Raw genomic sequence first — 19,120 nt, forward strand, 5'->3', positions numbered from 1 at the left:
ATCTGAACTCAGGAAGATGAATTTTTCTGACTCCAGGCCTGGCATCACCTAACTGAATCTGAAAGGGGAAAACATTAGCAATTGGTAAGGGACAGTGGTGGGCACCAGGAAAAGCCCTATGCAGAAACTGGAATTTCAGCCGAGCCTTGAAGCAAGGAAGGGAAACTATGAGGCAAAGATGAGGGGACAAGTCATTTCAAGTACAGGGGACAACCAGTGAAAAACAGAAGATGGAGTGTCAAGTAAGCCAATATAACTGAACTGCAGAGTGTGTACAATATAGTAAATTGTAAGATGGCTAGATAGATATGAAGGGACCTGATGATAAAGAACTTTAAATGCCAGGATACTTTATATTTGATCCTGGAAATTATAGGAAGTCACTGGAGTTCACTGGACCAGGGTTGGGGAGGGGGAGGAGGGAATTGGGTGATATGGTCAGACCTACATTTTTAAAAAATACACTGGCAAGTGAGCGGATGATGGATTGGAATGGGTAGAGACTGTGGGCAGGGAAACCAACCCAAAGATTATTGCAAATGCCCAGGTATGTGGTGATGATGACCTGAACTAGAGTTGGGGTGTGTGAGTAAGGAGAAGGGGATGGAGATAAGTGATGTGGTGAAGGCAGAAATAACAAGATGAAGCAACATATTGGATATGTGTGATGAAAAGGAGGAGCCAAAGAGTATGATAAGTTGTAGGCCTGGGTGACTGAGAGGATAGTGACGCCTTCAAGAGTAAGATGGGAATTTGGAAGAGCTGTGAGTTTGAGGGGGAAAGAGTTCTGTGTTGCACATGTTGAATTTGAGATGCTCGTGGGATATCCAGTCTGAGGTGTCCAAAAGCCAGCTGGAGATTTGAAACTGGAGCTGGATTCCTCAGACCTCTCATTTGTTACTGTTAGAGCTATTTCCCACCTCAGTTTTCCTCAATTAAATGAGCCAATGAGGTCTGATTGAAAGAGCACTGGATTTGTAACATGAGATAGTGGTGGTTGTTGTCATTTTTCAGTCGTATCTGACTCTTTGTGACCCCATTTGGGGTTTTCTTGGTAGAGACATTGCAGTGCTTTATTATTTCCTTGTCCAGCTCATGTTACAGATAAGGAAACTTAGGCAAACAGGGTTAAGTGACTTGCCCAGGGTCACACATCTAGGAAGTGTCTTAGGATGGATTTGAACTCAGGTCTTCCTGACTCTAGGCCTGGAGTTCTATCCACTGAGCCACCTAGCTGCCCAGTGTAATCTGAGGGCCTGGCTTCAAATCCCATCTCTACTTCTTACCACCTGTGTAGACCAATCACTATACTTCATTCATAAAATGAGTGGTTTGCATTAGGTAAACTCTAACATCCCTTACAGCCTTATATCAATGATCCTTATACTATAGTTATTTGTATACAGGTTGTAACCCAATAGCACAATGTCAGCTCTTTGTGTGCAGGGATGGTTTAATTATTTTTCTTTGTATCCCTCTCTCAACCTCATTCCTGACCTAGCACAATGCTTTAGGTATAATTGGGGCTTAATAAATGTTTGAGTTGAATTTAATTGACTTCAGATTTGTAAAAGACCTTAAAGGAAGTCTAGTATGACCTCAACAAAAATTTCCTCTTGCGGTGGTAAGAATCCAGTCCATATGAAAAAGGACTAAGTACTCATCCAGTCTGTGCTTGAGCATTTGCTTGGGGAAACTCACTACCTCCCCTAATAACCTATCTCACTTTTGGATAGCCCTAATAGTTAGGAACTATTTTTGTTTTTTCTTCTTAAATCATCCTTAAATGTGTCGATTTCTTTTCCACCCATTACTACTAGTTCTATCTTATGGGGTCTAGATTAGCAAGTATAAACTTTCTTCCAAAAGACAACCCTATGAAGACTTGAAGATAGTTATAATGTTCTATGTCTTCTTTTCTCTGACCCTCCATGTTTCATTTTCTTCCTGAGTCTGACTCTTGGACTTCCCTACCATATCTCACCTGCCTTCTCACCCTGGAACATCCCTCCCCCATACTGGCCCTCTTCTCCTATTGATGAGTTCCTTTCTGAGGCCTCCATTTTGGGAACAGACCCAGGCCAGCCACATTTCATTCCACTCACTGCTATGTTTTAACTTTTCTGGACTTTGCCACTATGTCCATTCCAGGGTATCTTCTTCCCTCCCAGTTCTCCTCCCACACTTTTCAGCCCCTTTTCGTGTATTGTCTTCCCCAATTAGAATGTAAACTTCTTGAGAGTAAGGACTACCTTTATGCTTGTATTTGTATCCTTGGCACATAGGAAACACTTAATAAATACTTGTTTGTTTGCTTGCTCCAGGCTAAACATCCTCAATGGCATGAGCTGCTGCCCCTTCACCATCATGTTTGCCTTCCTTCAGTTGATTTTCTGCTTTGTACAATGTGGCACCCATTAATGCACTCAGGGCTCCATATGTGGTTTGACCAGGGTAGAACAGAATGCAACTGTTACTTCCCTGGTCTTGTTGCCTAAAGTTCCATGATTTCTTTTGGCTTGTAGGCCACACTTCTGACACCCTGAGCCTGTACTTGAAAACCTTAAGATCTTTCTGAATGAACTGTTCAGCAACTCGTCTTTTGCCTTGTATTTGTGAAGTTGATTTTTTGAACCCAAGTATAAGACTTGACATTTATCCCTATTAAATTTCATCTTATTAGATTTAGGTTAGCATTCCAGCCCATTAAGACCTTTGTAGATATGGATCTGTCACTCAATGTGCTTATTTTTCCTACCTTTGAGCTACCTGCAAATTGGATAAACACGCTAGCCATTTGCATCTTTATCCAAGTTACTGGTAAATATGTCAATATGGGCATAGAGCCCAACCCAGCCTGGAGGAAGAGAGCTCTGCTAGAGAACTTCCATACTGACCTTCAAATAATCAATGACTATTATTTGGGTCCAGCCGCCAACAGTTTGGAATCTACCTAACTGCATCTCTTCGTTTTGTATTGAAGAGGAGTATAGATACCGTCAAATGTTTTGCTAAAATCTAAGTAAATCACAACTAAAGTAGTGCCCTGATCTACTAGTTTGGCAAATCTGTGTCAAAAATAGAAATGATGTTAGGCTGACATGACCAGATCTTGCTGAAATTATGTGGGCTCCTGGTGATTGCCATTTCCTTTCCTAGATAGTCACTAACTATCTCTTTAATAGCACGTCCTAGAATTTGCCAGGATTGGAAGTAACACTCATTTTCCTATAGTTTGCAGACAGTACTCTCCTTCGTTTGGAGGGGGCATTTTATTTTATTTTAAAAGCTTTATTGATGTCATTTTTTAATATCCTAGTAGGTATTGGATATACTCCTCTTTCCAGCACCCCTCTTACAAGCTAGCTTTTCCTTGTAATGAAGAAAAACAATTAAGCAAAGCCAAGCACCACAGAGCTGGCATCCGATGTTAATTTGCAGCATTTTTCACACTCATCGCCTTCCCATTTCTTTAAAGAAAGGGGGGAAGGTGATTTGCATATATTTATAAGGCTACTGTAATGTTAAAAAATAATGTTTACTGGATTCATTCTACAAAGTGAACTGTGCAACAATTCCATTCAAGTCACTTTCATGCATGTGTCTGAATGCATAATATGTGTGTGATATTTACATATAAATTAAGGATGGTTGGTGACATCTGAATGCTTTTATAAGGGAGGGACCAAAGTTCTTCCTGTCAAATCTTATTAGATTAGAGTCTCAATTAACTAGAATATTTTTTTTTACCTTCAATTTTTAGGAAATTGGGGTAAATGTAAAGAAACTGTTGGTTTTACGGATTTTTAAAAGCAATATTCAGAAGGCATCTCCTTTTCTCCCTTCTTTGAAGAAGTAGGGGATTCTGAGCATGGAACACCGTATATGCCATCAAACTTGCCTGATATGTTGGTTAGTTTTGCTGAATTGTCTTCCCCCCCTGTCTCCCTCTCCTTTTTTCTGTTATAAGGAATGGTTTGCTGGGCAGAGAAAAGGTTAGGAATATATTCTGAAATGGAGGCAATGGAAAAACAAAAAATAAAAATTAGAAATTTAAAAAGCAATATTCAGGCTTTGTGCCAGCTACAGTCTAGCCTCCTGCTGCTTAGCATGAGATTGTTAGCTCTCAGAAAAATCTTTAAAATCACTCAGTTTAATCTCATCTTTTTTTCAATATATGAAGCTAAGGATGTGACTTGGTTAACAGCAGAATGAGGACTGGGACTGAGACAGCTCCTGGCTCCCAGCCCACTGTTCTCTCATCTGTAGCTGTGCCATTCTATTTAGGTTCCTAAGTCCACAGACTGAGAGCTAGAAGGGACCTTCAAGGTCATTTATGCCGACCCCCTCATTTCAAGAGGAGGTTGAAGAGAAGTAATGCGACTTACCCAAGGCCACACCGGGAGCAGTGATAAAGGCAGGCTATGACCCCAGAGACCCTGATTCCAAATTCCGTGCACTTTCCACTGCTGTCTCTAGTAAGCACTTATTTAATAAAAAAGAGTGAAGCAATAATGTAAAGAAAACAATGCTGAAAAACATTTGAACTTTGAACAATGCCATGCCTAATTGTCACAGAGCGCTGATGGTGAAGTGCATCTCCCATTTCTTTGCAGAGAGGTGGTAGCCTACAGTTGCACAATGAAGCATACATTGTCAGGCGTGGCCAATCTGTTGGATGGTTTTACTTAAATATACTTCTTTGTTACAAGGAAGAGTTCTGTTGGGTGGGGGAAGTCACTGGAAAAGGAGGGATATTTTAAAAAAGAGTATTAATAAAAGATTTAAAGGCAAACAAATAAAGAGAGTGAACTCAGTTCAGACTAGGCTTCGTTACACTCAAATTCCAAATTAGTGGTGTTTGCTTTGAGAAGTCTTCCCTGTCTATGTCTGGGGTGACATCCAGAATGTTGTATGCACGCAGTCAGTGAGCCGCAACACCTCTAAAGTGAACTCTTCCTTAGAATGGATGGTGGCAGATAAATCGGCCTCCTCAGTCTGACTGACTTTCAGAAAAGAAGCTCTCCTCCCCTTTCTACGTCCCATTTCACCCCTGGGTTTCTCACCTCATACTCTTCCTTGAATCCATAGCCTTGACCCCGCTTCATCTGTGTGATGTGCTGCAATAGGTCTGCTACTCGGATTGCAGGTTGGAACTGGTCCCGGGGGTAGGACATTTCCACTGGCTCACAGCTCCTGTAAGGATGGGTCTGGATGGTCAGTGTGGGCTGGGCCAATTCCCCACGGCTGCTGCCTGTTTCAGAGAGAGGAAGGCAAAGCAAACTGTCACCCACTAGCTGTTTCTCCCCTTTGTCCTTGGCTTTTTTTGTCTTTTCCCATTGCTTGGGTAGCTTGGCAGAAGCTGACCTTGGAAATCAACAGAGCAGTGGTACATTTTCCTGAGACAGCCTAGGCAGAATGACATACCAATGGAGTATTTCAGGGTAATCTGCCAGAGAGGCTCGGGGCAGCAGAAACAGACAGGCTGCTAAACAGATGCAAAAATACCAGTGGTGGACTTCAGAATGGGAAGACTTTAGGTCCTTTCTATTTGGAGAGTGTATATGAGCATGGAGCAATATTATCTATCACACCTATCTTCTCTTCTCTCTCCTTACTACAACCACTCTAGTACAGGCCTTCTTCTCTTCTCACCTAGATTACACAAATAACCTTCAAACAGCTACCTGTAGACAAACCCTGATCTAATTCACCCTTTTGGTAGCTAGCTAAGTATTCTTCCTAATTAAACACTCTGATCACATCATCCTTCTACTCAAAAACCTTCAGTGATTCCTAATTGCCTACTGAATAAAATACAAGTTCCCGAGAACAGCACTCAAGACCCCTTCCTCATCTCTCTCCCCATCCCCCATGATCTAATTATAACCCACCTTTCAAACATTTCATACTACTCTTCTGGCAGTGTATATTTGAGCCAAAGTCAATTATATTCTGTTCTAGTCCTACTATATTTTTTGCCTCTGGAAGTTTGCTCATGTCATGATGTGCCTAGAATGGTCCTCCCATGTCCTCTTCACCTGCTGATGTTTCTTTCTTCCTTTAAGGCCCAATTCAGATGCCACTCCTCCATCTGTGTCAAATCACTTGCCTATATCTTCACACTATCTCACTCTTATCTTATATCATAGCTATTCATGTAATGATAAAATAATTTTATAGTATTTCAAAGCTAATAAATCACTCTAGTGATTATCTGGTTTTATCCTTAAAAACATCCTGTGAGGTAGATGCTACAGATATTATTCCCATTTTACACATATGGAAAATGAAGTTCTGAGGTAAGGGAAAGTGACTTACCCATCCATGGCCTCATGCCTACTGAGTTTTTGAGGAAAGATCTGAAAGTCTTCTTGGCTCTAAGTTCAGCATTCTATCTATAATACTATGCTGCATGGACATGTCTGTTCCGTCTTCCCACCCCCATTAGATTGCAAGCTCCTAGAGAGCAGGATCTATATTCTATCTTTCTTTGTATGTCCCCAAACTAGAAAAATGAAGCATAGTTGATGCTTAATAAATATTTGTTATGTAGAACTGAATGGTGCATTTTCCAAAATGACAATGATAAAATGTGAATGAGTTCCATTTTTGTTATGAAACAGATGAAAACTGTCTCACATCTGATGGGTCCCTTTTGCATCCTGTCTATCAATGACAAAGCATGAAAACCTGTCCATCAATATGAACTCCCCTCGGAATACTGCACACAGCCTTATGGGAAAGTGGACCAATCCCAATCTTTGCTTCTGCTGAGCCTTCTGCTTTTATTCCTGATTGCTTTGCAGAGCCCGGGGGCCCTTTAGCTTACTCCTACATTGGAAAGATCTTATTGCTGATGGTGCTTCTAAGTTTGGGGGAAGAGAAGACTTCAGGATTGAGGCGGCTTGACACTGAAGAGCACTGCATTTATATAAAGCAGCAAGTATGTAAAAGACAAGCAGAAATGGGTTAAGGGGGTGGAAAAGGAGATAGGCTGACCACATAGCTAGGAGGAATCATAACAGATGGACAGCTCCACCATGTGTAGCCATAAAAGATATCAAGAGCTACAGGCGTGTCTCAAGCCTGCTGGTTAGCTTTTCTATAGAGCAATGGATAATTTATGCAGATATAAAGCACAGATAAGAATTACACAGGAAGAGAAGGTGCTGAGTGGTTGTGATCTGCACAGGTGAAGGTAGCACCCTTTTCCAATGGTACACCTATTGAGTATACTGCAGTACTTTAATTTGTTGCAATATAAGTTGGATTGAGTCTGCTGATTGAAAGAACCATGAAAGTAGACCACATTTTCAAGGAATGTGATAGAGCAGAATTTTTTAACTTGGGGCCCATGATCTTGTTTTTAAAAATATTTTCATGACTGCATTTTGAAATAATTGATTTCCTTTGTAGTCCTACGTATTTGATGCAGTTAAAACATTATTCTGAGAAGAGAGCTCTAGGTTTACTAGGCTGACAAAAGGATCGATGGTATAAAACATGTTAAGAACCTCTGGTATAGAGTCTCTTTCTCTCGGTGGTGCTAGATGGCATAGCAGACCTGGGCCTGGAGTCAGGAAGACCTCAGTTCACAATCAGCCTCAGACACTTACTATCTGTGTCACCCTGGACCAATCAATCACTTAATTTCTGTTTATCTCAGTTTCCTCAACTGCAAACTGGAGATAATAATAGCACCTACCTCCTAGGCTGTTTTGAAGATAACATGAAATAAATGTTTGTAAAGTGCTTAGCACAGTGCTGGAACATAGAAGGGACTTAACAAATGTTTGATTCCTTCCTTTCTCTTGGAATTTTAGTGAAAAGAGAGATAAGAACATGTCGCTGCCATAAACAAAACATTGGATGAGCTCAGGATGTACTGCCCATGTCAATAACAACAATGACAACAATCTCTGATAGTTTTATGATAACTTTATAATCCTTCCAATCTATTATCCTACATCTCTCCTTCCTTTCATAGCCAAACTCCTGGAGGAGGGGGAACACATCTATACTCAATGTTTTCACTTATTTACTTCCCACTCCCTTCTTAGTCTCTGGCACTCCGATTTCTACCTTTGTTGCTGAACTGAAGCTACTATCTCTGAAGCTATCAATGACCTCTTAATTTCCAAATCGAAGGGCCCTTTCTTAGAGCTTATCCTTGACTTCTCTGTAGTATCTGACACTGTTGTCCCCTCCCCTTTCCCAGATACTCTCTTCTCTCGGGATTTTCATGATACTGCTCTCTCTTGGTTCTCTTACTGAACCTTCTCCATCTCCTTTGCTGAATCATTATTCATGCTCTGCTCCAAAGGTCAAATATAACACAAATCTCTATCTCAGGATCTCTTCTCTCTCTGTACTATGTCTCTAAGTGAATTCATTAACTCCTTTGAGTACAACTATGATCTATGCATAGGATTCCTAGATCCCTAATTTGTCTCTTGAGCATTAGTCTTACAAAAATATTGAACATTTCCAATTGTATATCCTAAAAACATCTCAAGCACAACATGTCTAAAACAGAACTCAATATCTTTATTTGAGAACTCACTTCTCTTCTTAAATTTCCCCATTTCTTTCAAGGCTACCACTATCTTTCTAGTTACTTAGGCTCAAAACTAGGAATCATCCTTGACTTTTTACTTTCCCTTACCATATACATTTAATTATCATCCAAGTCTCGTGGAGGATTAAGAGATAATATACATATACATTATATATATGTATGTGTGTGTGTGTGTGTGTGTGTGTGTGTGTATGGCTTTGAAAACCTTAAAGAACTATATAAATGTAAAGTGTCCGTGTGTAAGGTCTGTGTGACTGTTGTAAGGGCCTCTCAGAGGGCATCAAGTTTGAATAGTACCTGAAAGTACAATAGCTCTGATAAATGATCATCCAACTTCTTTAAGACCTCAAGGGAAGGAGAATCCACTACCTTCATCTCATTCCACTTCTATACAGTTTGAATGGGAGTGTTTGACTATATTGTCTCTCTTCAACTTCTAATAACTGGTGGAGTCAAGCAGAAAAAAGTGTTTCACATTACAACCCTTTAAACACTTGACAGAATGATCTTGTCCTCTCTAAATTCTTTGGACTGTAGGCTAGTCCCTAGTTGCTTAAAAAGATCTTTGTATATCATTATCTACAGTTGTCTCATCATTCTGGTTATCTTTCCTTTGATGAGGGGATCACTATGAGATGCTTAATGTTTCCAAAGTGTTGAATAAATCCATGTTTTCTTCAAGCACTTTCCTCAACATGCTGCGATTGTGATGATGATGGACTGGGAGTTGAATGCTGTACCAGACACTAATTATCTGTGTGAATATGGGAAAGTCCCCTTCACTCTCTGAGCTTCCATATCCTCATCTATCAAATAGGGATGAAAACATTTGTTCTGCTTACTTCTCTCTGTTGTTGAGAGATTCAAATAAGCATATCTATGGAAAGTACATTGTAAACCTCAAAATGCTTTGTAAGTGCCAGCTATTATCACAGATAGTCAATGTAAAAAAAATCATCATGGTGAATGAAACAAAAACCACATTTGGAATTTTAGAGCAAAAGCTAAAAACATGTGTAATGACAATGATGCCAGTGCTAATGAAAGACAGTATGAGGATTCTGAATGGAAGGGATTTCAAGGTTGATTAATTCACCTCATTGGAGGCCTTTATCCAATGTTTTGTATTTCACCTATCCACTTATTAACTTCTTATAATGTAGAAAAGACGCCTTTTCAATCTTGGACCATTTCCAGTAGACGCTCTATGCTTAATTTTCCATCATTAGGTTTAATGAAAACCCAATTTCACAACTCACTTCTCTCAGGAACCTACAAGTGGTGCTATGTTTTTTATCAGCCCCAATTAAAAAACGTTATGATGTCCCTATCCGAGAGGGAGTCTTAAAACTAATGTGTAGTTCTATTGCTAATTCAACAAGGGCATACGGAAAACACAGGTTGCTCATAAAATGTAACTCAAACCAGCCAGCCTTTGGATTGCTCGTTAATCACTTCTCTTGTCACCAAATCCTTAATTTTCAGGAATGTTCAGTTTCCCTTTTATGGATACCATTAGTTTATTTATTGTATAATAATATTTTGAATTTCTATGACCATTCATACATAGGTCACCTAAATCTAGAGGGCTTCTTTATATACTATAGTTCTGGACCCTTGTGGTGAGCAGCAAGAGGATTTGGAGTAGTGGGGGGCCTTAAAACTGTACTCTTAGGGATGAGACCACCCAGATTAACCTAGGCCCAGTTTGCATCACTGGTTTCCAAACCAAAGAAATTAGTCAGCTCTGGACTTGGTCCTAAGTTTTCCTAACACCACATAGGGAGAAATCGGCCAGTGTGAATCAGAGATCCACAGTTACTTGGGAGACACAAAGGATGAAACAAATTGGGCTCAGAGTAACACCTAGGATGTGGGCCTTGAAATAAATGAGCCATCTTCTGGTACATCTCCCATCTGTCCTGATTTTACAAAGATTGCTTACAGTCACTCTGTGATAATGTTGCCTTTCTAGCATGCAGTTTGTCTCGTACTGCTATTTGGAATCATTTAAAATGACCAGAAGTTCTCATATTATCTACTCCTGTGGTACAAAGGCCATTCTTCTGGCTGGAAAAGATAGAAGCAATATAGAAACCAAAACGTTCTTCCTTCTCTCTGTCAGTAGGTAAAGCTATATCATCCTCCCTATACACTGGGCCTGACATTGTCAGAGAAGGCAGGGATCTGATTTCAGGAGCAAGCCAAGACAGATGATGTAATAAGAATCAGAACTATAATGATGCTTCTAGGGCTTTTTCCCATGGTGATGAAATGTAGAGGTCTCTTTTTCAGAAGTGCCTTATTACTCTGGACTACCATCACTGCCCCAAGCCTTCCCACATCCATAGCATGGCTGCCTCTGTTCCCAGTTGCCTTGGAAGTTTCCACTCGCACAGGATGGACTCTCTTCGGGATGACTGAGCCACATATTTTTCCTCCTACCTTTACCGCCCCCCTCCCAACTTGTCTCAGTTGCCAGAACTCCCAGTTATGCCTAGTTATCATACATGTGGACCTACCCCAAGCGGATATTCCTTGTAGTACAATGAATGCAGTTTTTCCATTTGAGCAAAACAACAACACATTCATTACTGTGTAGCATATGAGAAATTCTTGTAAATCCTTAGATAAAAAGGTCAAAATCTGATAGCAATTATGGATTGTTACATGCTATGTGTCACAGCTAAGGTTTGATTTGGGCTAATATCTGTAAACAGGAAACAACTATTAGCAAATGTGTCATGACATTCCTATTGACAATTGTTATCACTTGTATGTGTCCATTGATTTCTCCTTGGCATATTTAGTCATTACTTCTCAATCATCAGAAAAGATTCTGAGCTCAACGTGGTGAGAAATGAACATGAGTTTCAAAGGATCATAAAGCATTAGACCTAAAAATGAATTTTATGGAGATTGTTGAGACCAACACCACTGGCCATTTTATAGATAAGAAAAATGAATTCCAGAGAGGTAAAGTCACTTGCCTGCATAGGTAGAAAGTAGTGTAATTAAGATTCAAAGCCAGATCTTGTGAATGCACATCTAATGCTCTCTCCATTAAAGCAAATGGCATTTTCTACTGAGCCCAGCTTCATTCAAAAACTTCTACCCAGTAACAGTTGTCAAGAAAAGACAGGGTCCCATTTAAGCTAATAAATGATGAGATAATTCACCAGAGATCTACAGATGGGGCCCTAAAAAATAATATTCCCTATACCCTACATTACCCCAATTTTGGTCTTCAGCCATACTACATACAAAGAATGAATTCTTGGTAAGGTTTAAGCATTGACTTGATGGAAATGAAAGGCATATCCATATGATAACACCAAAAGCAGGTGAAAATCGAAAACAAATGACTCATTTGGAGTTTTGTTTGTTGAATTGATATGACAGAAAAATAACTGATTTTAACTTTTTTTTTTTAATTTTTAGGCAACTGGGGTTAAGTGACTTGCCCAGGGTCACACAGCTAGTAAGTGTCAAGTGTATGGTCTGAGGCCGGACTTGAACTCAGGTCCTTCTGACTCCAGGGCCAGTGCTCTATCCACTGCTCCACCTAGCTGTCCCAAAATAACTGATTTTACTGAGGTTTCTAATTGGTGAAAAAATCAGAGAAGGATAAAGGTGAGTTCTAAGTAGCAAATTATAGTATAGTAAGTCAGAGAAGACATCAAGAAGTTTTGTAGCTTTCAAAGACTATTTCCGAAAATTTTTTGGGACCAACTAAATACTAACTGAATGTTTGGCAACCAATCATTCCAAATTAGATAATTTTGTGTATTTTGTTGTTTTTGTTGCTTTTTTTTTCCTGCACCAAGATTAGTATTGACAGTATAGGTCTGTAAATGTAAAATCAATATTGAGGGGGAAAATGACTTTTACTTATGAAAAAGCTTAATAAGATTTAGGAAAACCTATGTGGATATGAATTCATTCAGATTTGCTATACAGTCTGAAAATCTGATTTAATTTTTCAGATATTTGTTCTAAGGAACCCACAATTCTAGGGTAATCAGCATATTTGTGACTTCAGCTCAACAAGTATTAATTAAGATCCTAATAAGTACTACGTACTTAGAGATTAATAATAATTCTTTTTGTTAAAAGAAAAAAACAGTCCCTGCCCTCCTATAATATGAACATAGATAAACATATACAAAATATATGCAGCGCAATTGGAGGGATAGTACTTTAATAACTGGGGGAACCAGGAAAAACCTGCAGGAGGCTGTATCTGAGCTGTGCTTTGAAGGAAGCTAAGAATTCTACAAATGGAAGTGAGGAAAATGTTCCAAGAATGGGGAACAGCCTGTGCAAAGGCAGAGAGATGGGAGGTGAAATGATCAGCACAAGGAATATGAAGCACAACAGTCAAACGAGCACATGGAATTCATGAGTGGGGATAATATGGGGTCAGTCTGGAAAGATAAATGGAAGCTGGATCATGAAGGGCTTTCAAGGACAGACAAAAGAGTTTGGATTTTATCCTAGATACAACAGGGAGCCATTCAACCATCCTGAGCAGGTGAGTGACATGATCAGAAAACAAATATTTATTGACTTCCAACTATGTGCAAATTCTCCATGTTAAAATTGAGGGGAAGGGACTGAGTTAGATGTAAAGAGTTTAAGGAGCCAGTGATTAAAGAAGAATCAGAAAATTTAGACAACTCTATTGATATTAGACATGGTGATAAAAGTAAAGAGGGAGAGGATATTAGCTTACAGGGCTATCAGGCTCCAGCGGAATTTTTTCTCCAAGATAAATGGATTCATGTATGTTGAGAGGCAAAAGGAAAGGAAGCAGTGAAGAGGGAGAGAATGAAGATGTGTGTAAGAAAAGACATGAATGAGGGAGTAAGGTCCCAGATGCGGTAGAAGGAAGGACAAGACCAGGATGGAAATATGATATTGGATATCTCTTCTTTTAAAACAGAAAAGGAACTAATGAAGAAAGATAGACATGAGATTTCATATGGAGATAAGTCTAGAGATATAGGGATGTTCTGAGGTAGAGATGAGCATGAGTGAGGGAGATGTTTCTGCCTTCTAATAAATTAGAAGCATGTTCCAAGGAAGGAAACCAGGAATCCAGAAGTCATCTCTCATGAAGATCAATCAAAGACATTTAGGATATTTTACTTGGAGAAGAGAGGAATAGAGAATATATAATAGCTGTCTTCAAATAAGTGAAAGAATGTTATTTAGAAGGAAGATGACATTTATTTTTCATTGCTCCAGAAGGTAGTACTATGACTAATGAATCAAAGTTACAGGGAAACAGATTTAAGCTCAGTATAAAGCAGAACTTTCTCACTAGAGAAGTTTGTAATGGATACTTTTTGATGTAGTCAGGTCCTCACCACTGGAATGTTCAAGTAGAGACAATAAGCTTCTGTCAGTAATACTACAGAAGGAAATTCTGAATGAGGTGGAAGATTGGACTTAACATAGTGAATGGTCTTTCAAAATTGAGGTTCTTAGCAATTGGTCATCCCTCCCTCTCATTTTATGGATGAGGAAATTAAGGCACAGAACAGCAAAATTATTTTATCTAAAGTCACTCGGGGAGTGTCAGAGATCAGATTTGAACTCTATGTTACATTCTTTATACTATATTATGTTGCTTCCTTTCCCTCCTCCTTATCATCTTAGTTAGGATTTATATAGCCTGTTAAAGCTTACAAAGTACTTTACATGTTATCTCATTATATCCATTTTACAGATGAGGAAACGGAAGCAGAGAGAGGTTAAGTGACTTGCCCAGGGTCACACAGCTACAAAGTGTCTGAAGCAGGAACTGAACTCACGTATTCCTGACCCCAAGTCCAAAAGTCTATCCACTATGCCACCTAGCTGCCTAGGTTCTCTTTAACTTGAAGATTCTATGCTTACATATTGTTCCAGCCCTTTCAATTACTAGTAAAATGGTTTAGTGAAATGCAAAGAAAAATGCATGTTGCTACCTCAAATTTAGCAGGCTGGACTATCAAGAGAAAAATGAGTAAGTACAAAATGGAGAAAACACTACCAGTTTTAGAGCTTTATGACTTATACCATTTGGGAAAGGTATGATAAAGAACCAGGAGGAAGACAACTTTGTTGCTGGTCTTTCCTAATAGCTAAAGACACAAAGAGAAAGGGGAAAGTAATTTTGAAAAACAAAAAAACAAACACAGTTTTTTGTTTTAGTTTTTTGTTTTTTTTTTTTGTAATTAGAGGCCTCAACATAGGGGTGGGCAGGAAGCCTGAGGAAGAAGAAATGATTTCTGGCAGCAGGAAAACCAAGAGTCAACCACCCAACCCAACTGCCCCCTCGATGATAAGCATGCAGAACTGTTCCTTTTCAAAGTTGTTCTTTCATGTCCCCCAATAATTTCTAGTTTCTGGAATGATAGAAGCAGCATCTTTGTTTTCGGGTTTAATTCTATTAGCCTTGGCAAGTGTGTAAAGTGATAAGCTGCCTTTGCTCAGAACTCCTTGCTTCCTGAGGAGTACCGCTGATGGTTTTAATTACATCCCCATCCAATTTGTCTCTCCCTGAGTAAAGGTTGTCAGCTTCCTGTCAACTCCAAAGAGAGACTCGGGGGTGTCTGAGATTGGCGTTGCTCTAGTGCTCTGGGGGCACTGTGCCATTTGCAGCACTAGCTTAGAACTGGGCATTATAGGTGTATCACAGCACAAGCTAAACAGTCTTCAACTAGGTAATGTATTATGGGACATAGGAAAGGAATTAAAAATGTCTCATGCTGATAATACCACTTGTATGTGCTTATATTCTCTTTCTCTCTCTCTCCTACTTCTTCCATCTTTCTCTCTCCCTCCTTCCCTCCTTTCTCCCTCTTCCTCCTTCTGTCTCCTTTCCTTCCTCTCCCTTTCTTTCTTCCTTCATATTTCCCTTGCTGCAGAATCAGTTTAATTCTGATAAATTTTGCAAAAATTGTTGCTTAACAATACAATGAGAGAATCAAAGAGTTGAAAGGAAATTCAGAGGCCATTTAGCTGGTCAAACTCCCCACCTAATCTATGAAGAACCACTACTATCACCTCATCCAGTGGCAATTTAGGTCTTACTTAAATACCTTTAGTGACAGGGAATTTCTTGTTTCATAAGTCAGCCCATTCTCTTGGTAGAAAGCTTGAACTGTAAGACACTTATTATTGTGAACTAAAACCTGCCTCCTTGCAATCTTCACTTACTGTTTCTGGTCTTGCCCCCAAAGGCCAAGCAGAACAAGATTAATCCTTTTTCTACATGATAGTCATTAAAATACTTGAAGACAGTGAACTTTCCGTTCTCTTTCACTCACCATAAGTCTTCTGTTCTCTAGCCTAAATATCCCCAGTTCCTTCAATCAATAGGCATAAGCCATGGTTTCAAGTCCTTCACCATACTGTTTGCCATCTTATGGAGATACTCTGACCTATCAATGCCTTTTCCAATGTGTAATTCCCAGAACTGAGCACACTCCTCCAGCTGCTGCTTGATCACAGCAAAGTGCAGTAGGACTATCAAAACTCCCGTTATGGACTCTATATTTCTATTAACCCACACTGAGATTATATCAGCTTTTTTGATTGCCATCTCACACTACTGTTTTGCTTTTATTTTTTGCTTTTTGGTTAGGCAATGGGGTTAAGTGATTTGCCCAGGGTCACACAGCTAGTAAGTGTCAAGTGTCTGAGGCCAGATTTGAATTTAGGTCTTCCTGACTCCAAGGTTGGAGCTCTATCCACTGCACCACCTACCTGCCCCTACACTACTGTTTTATTAAACATTTCACCCACTGAAGACTCTAGATCTTTTTCACTTGAGTTGCTCTCTGTGGGCATGTCTCTTCTGTGATAATACATTTTTTTAACCTAAGTGTACAACTTTATGTTTATCCCCATTAAGTGTCAACTGCACCAAGAGAAAGGATTTGCTTTAGGTGTCAAGGATCTCCAAAGGTATTTATTTGCAGATGACATTGTATTAATTGCTTTTAACTCTAGAACACTATAAGGTCTCCTTGGTGAAAACCACAGCAATACCAAAGAGATTCTTGTCACTATTAACATTGGAAAAGAAATGAAATGAACATGCATACCATCAGAATTATGTCAGGAAGCTGGATGGGCAGCCCATATAATTAGTCTGTTGGTACACAGAGGGAAAACAAGTGAGGCCCAAAATTGAATAAGAGAGACAAGTCAGACCAGATGGCTTTTGGGGGCCTGTAATGTTTTCAATGATCCCAAACTGTATTCTGCAATAAATACCCATCTTTAAAAAATATAATGGTATTATGACAGTGATTCACATGGCTGTGAATCATGCAACTCCAAGATTTCAGCAACATTACAAGCAACTGAAAAGACAATGAAAAGGTACTTGTAGATGTAGGAAGGCCACAGAATGTTCCCAATAGTGAACTGCATATGTAAACTGGTATAAAAGATATCATTGGAGACTTGAAGGGTAGCCCAGTCATGCCATGAGAATGAAAGACAACATATGGTCAGTTCAAGTGCTACAATGGTTCTACTAAGACACCCCAGAGAAAGTATTCCATTTTATTGGATGGTACATAAATTGAGGACTTATGGAAAGATATGATCACGTTTGTGTAGAATGAGAAAGAATGGAAAGATTTTGATTTGATCAGTAGAAGGTGTACCCACATGAAATAAATAAAAAAAAACATTTATTAAATACAAACTAGGCACCAAAAGAAATAAAATTTAGATAAATTATTATTCCTGAATTGCCAAAAGAAGGATATGCCATTTGGTTTCAGTCTAGCATTTCAGTCTTTCAGCTTCTTTTTTCGATCCTAGTTCTGTCTTTCCATGTAGTATTTAGTATTCCACCTTCTATCAAGTTCAAACTTGAAAGGCCTATCACATACTTGTTAGTCAAACTAGCAGTATCTATTATTTTTTTTTGGCCGGGGGGGGCGGGGATTTTGACAACCCTTGGAATTGACTTGTGAGTTTCTCTCTCATTGATATGCAAGAAAGAAACAATGGAAAAGTTGGTTAGTTGTACTTCATTCACTCACTACGTTGAGGTCAAGGTACAACATGTCTGACTGTAGATGATCAGACCAATATGAGCTTGCCAGGCTCTACCACAGGTTGGGCACAAATAGTCCATGTGAACATTTGGAGTGGAGATGTCTCTAAATTGCACATTTCATATTTCTTTTGAGCTGCTAGAGTCCTGTTTTGCTGGTAGAGCACAGTGCCTTCTTTAACATAGGCACACCACGATGAGTGTTCCTGTACCAGTGTCTCTCATGTCTCACAATCAATTCCAAAGTTCTTCAGAGAGAACTTTAGAGTATCCTTATATCACTTCTACTGACCTTCATGTGAGCACTTGCCTTGTGTGAATTCTCTACAAAATAATATTTTAGGCAAACATACGTTTAGCATTCAAACAACATGGCCAGGCCATCAGAGTTGCACTCTCTCAGTAAAGTTTTAATGTTTAGAAGTTCTACTCTAGAAAGGACCTCAATGTCTGTTACTTTATCTTGCCAGGTGATCTTCAGAATCTTCCTAAGACAATTCAAATGGAAGCAATTCAGTTTCTTGGTATGGCACTGGTAGACTGTCCAGGTTTCACAGGCATACAATAATGAGGTCAACACAATGACTCTGTGGATCTTCAATTTGGTAGGCAGTCTAATACCTTTAATACCTCTTCTCTCCCATGCTTTTGTTTGAAGCCTCCCAAATGCTGAGTGGCTCTGACAATGTGTGTGCCAACTCATCACCTAAGTGAACATCCTTGGAAAGCATATTGCCAAAGTAAGTGAACTTATTCACAACATTCAAAATTTCCCCACTTGCTGTAACTGACAGTTCCACATGGATGGTGTGGTGCTGGCTGGTAGAGAATCTCTGTTTTCTTGGTGTTAATTGTTAGGCCAAAATTAACACAAGCAGCAGAGAATTGATCCATACTTTTTTTCATCTTATCCTCTGAGGCTGCATTGAGTGCACAATCATTTGTGAACAAAAAGTCATGCACCAACTCTCCCTCTACTTTAGTCTTGGCTTGTAGCATTTTCAAGTTAAATAATTTATTGTCAATGTGGTAGCTGACCCTGATGCCATTTTCAGTTTTATTGAAGGTATCTGACAACATTGCTTAACATATGTTAAAAAGCATTGGAGTAAGCATATGGGCTTGTTTCACTCTATTGGTGACTGAGAGAAAGTATGAGAGCATCATCCATATCCAGAAACTGTATAAGCATGCTATCATAAAACTGACATACGATACTGATGAATTCTCTGGGTAACCAAATTTTGCCATGATTTTCCACAGCCTCTCATGACTGACAATATCAAAAGCTTCAGTCAGATCAATGAACATTGTGTACAGATCTCTGTTCTGTGCCTGATGTTTCTCCTGGTGTTGTTGAGCAGCAAACACCGTATCAACTGTTCCTTGGCTCTTTCTTTCTTTTTTTAAGTGGTAATTTTTATTTTTTTTTGTTTTCAACATTTACTTCCATAAGATTTTGAGTTCCAAAT

At 39.3% G+C, this 19,120-nt stretch overlaps 1 protein-coding gene across 1 annotated transcript in view; it reads right to left on the reverse strand.

Annotated features, from left to right (window-relative positions):
* Positions 1 to 19,120, reverse strand: part of PTPRT (protein tyrosine phosphatase, receptor type T) — an 885,105-nt gene that overhangs the window by 97,731 nt on the left and 768,254 nt on the right. The window contains exon 15 of the mRNA XM_027867127.1: positions 5,067 to 5,254. Coding sequence (XP_027722928.1) covers positions 5,067 to 5,254 — 188 coding nt within the window. The remainder of the gene's footprint in view (positions 1 to 5,066; positions 5,255 to 19,120) is intronic.

Source organism: Vombatus ursinus, unplaced genomic scaffold (genome assembly GCF_900497805.2).
Source record: "Vombatus ursinus unplaced genomic scaffold, bare-nosed wombat genome assembly UNPS02014785.1, whole genome shotgun sequence".
Classification (NCBI taxonomy): Eukaryota; Metazoa; Chordata; class Mammalia; order Diprotodontia; family Vombatidae; genus Vombatus; species Vombatus ursinus.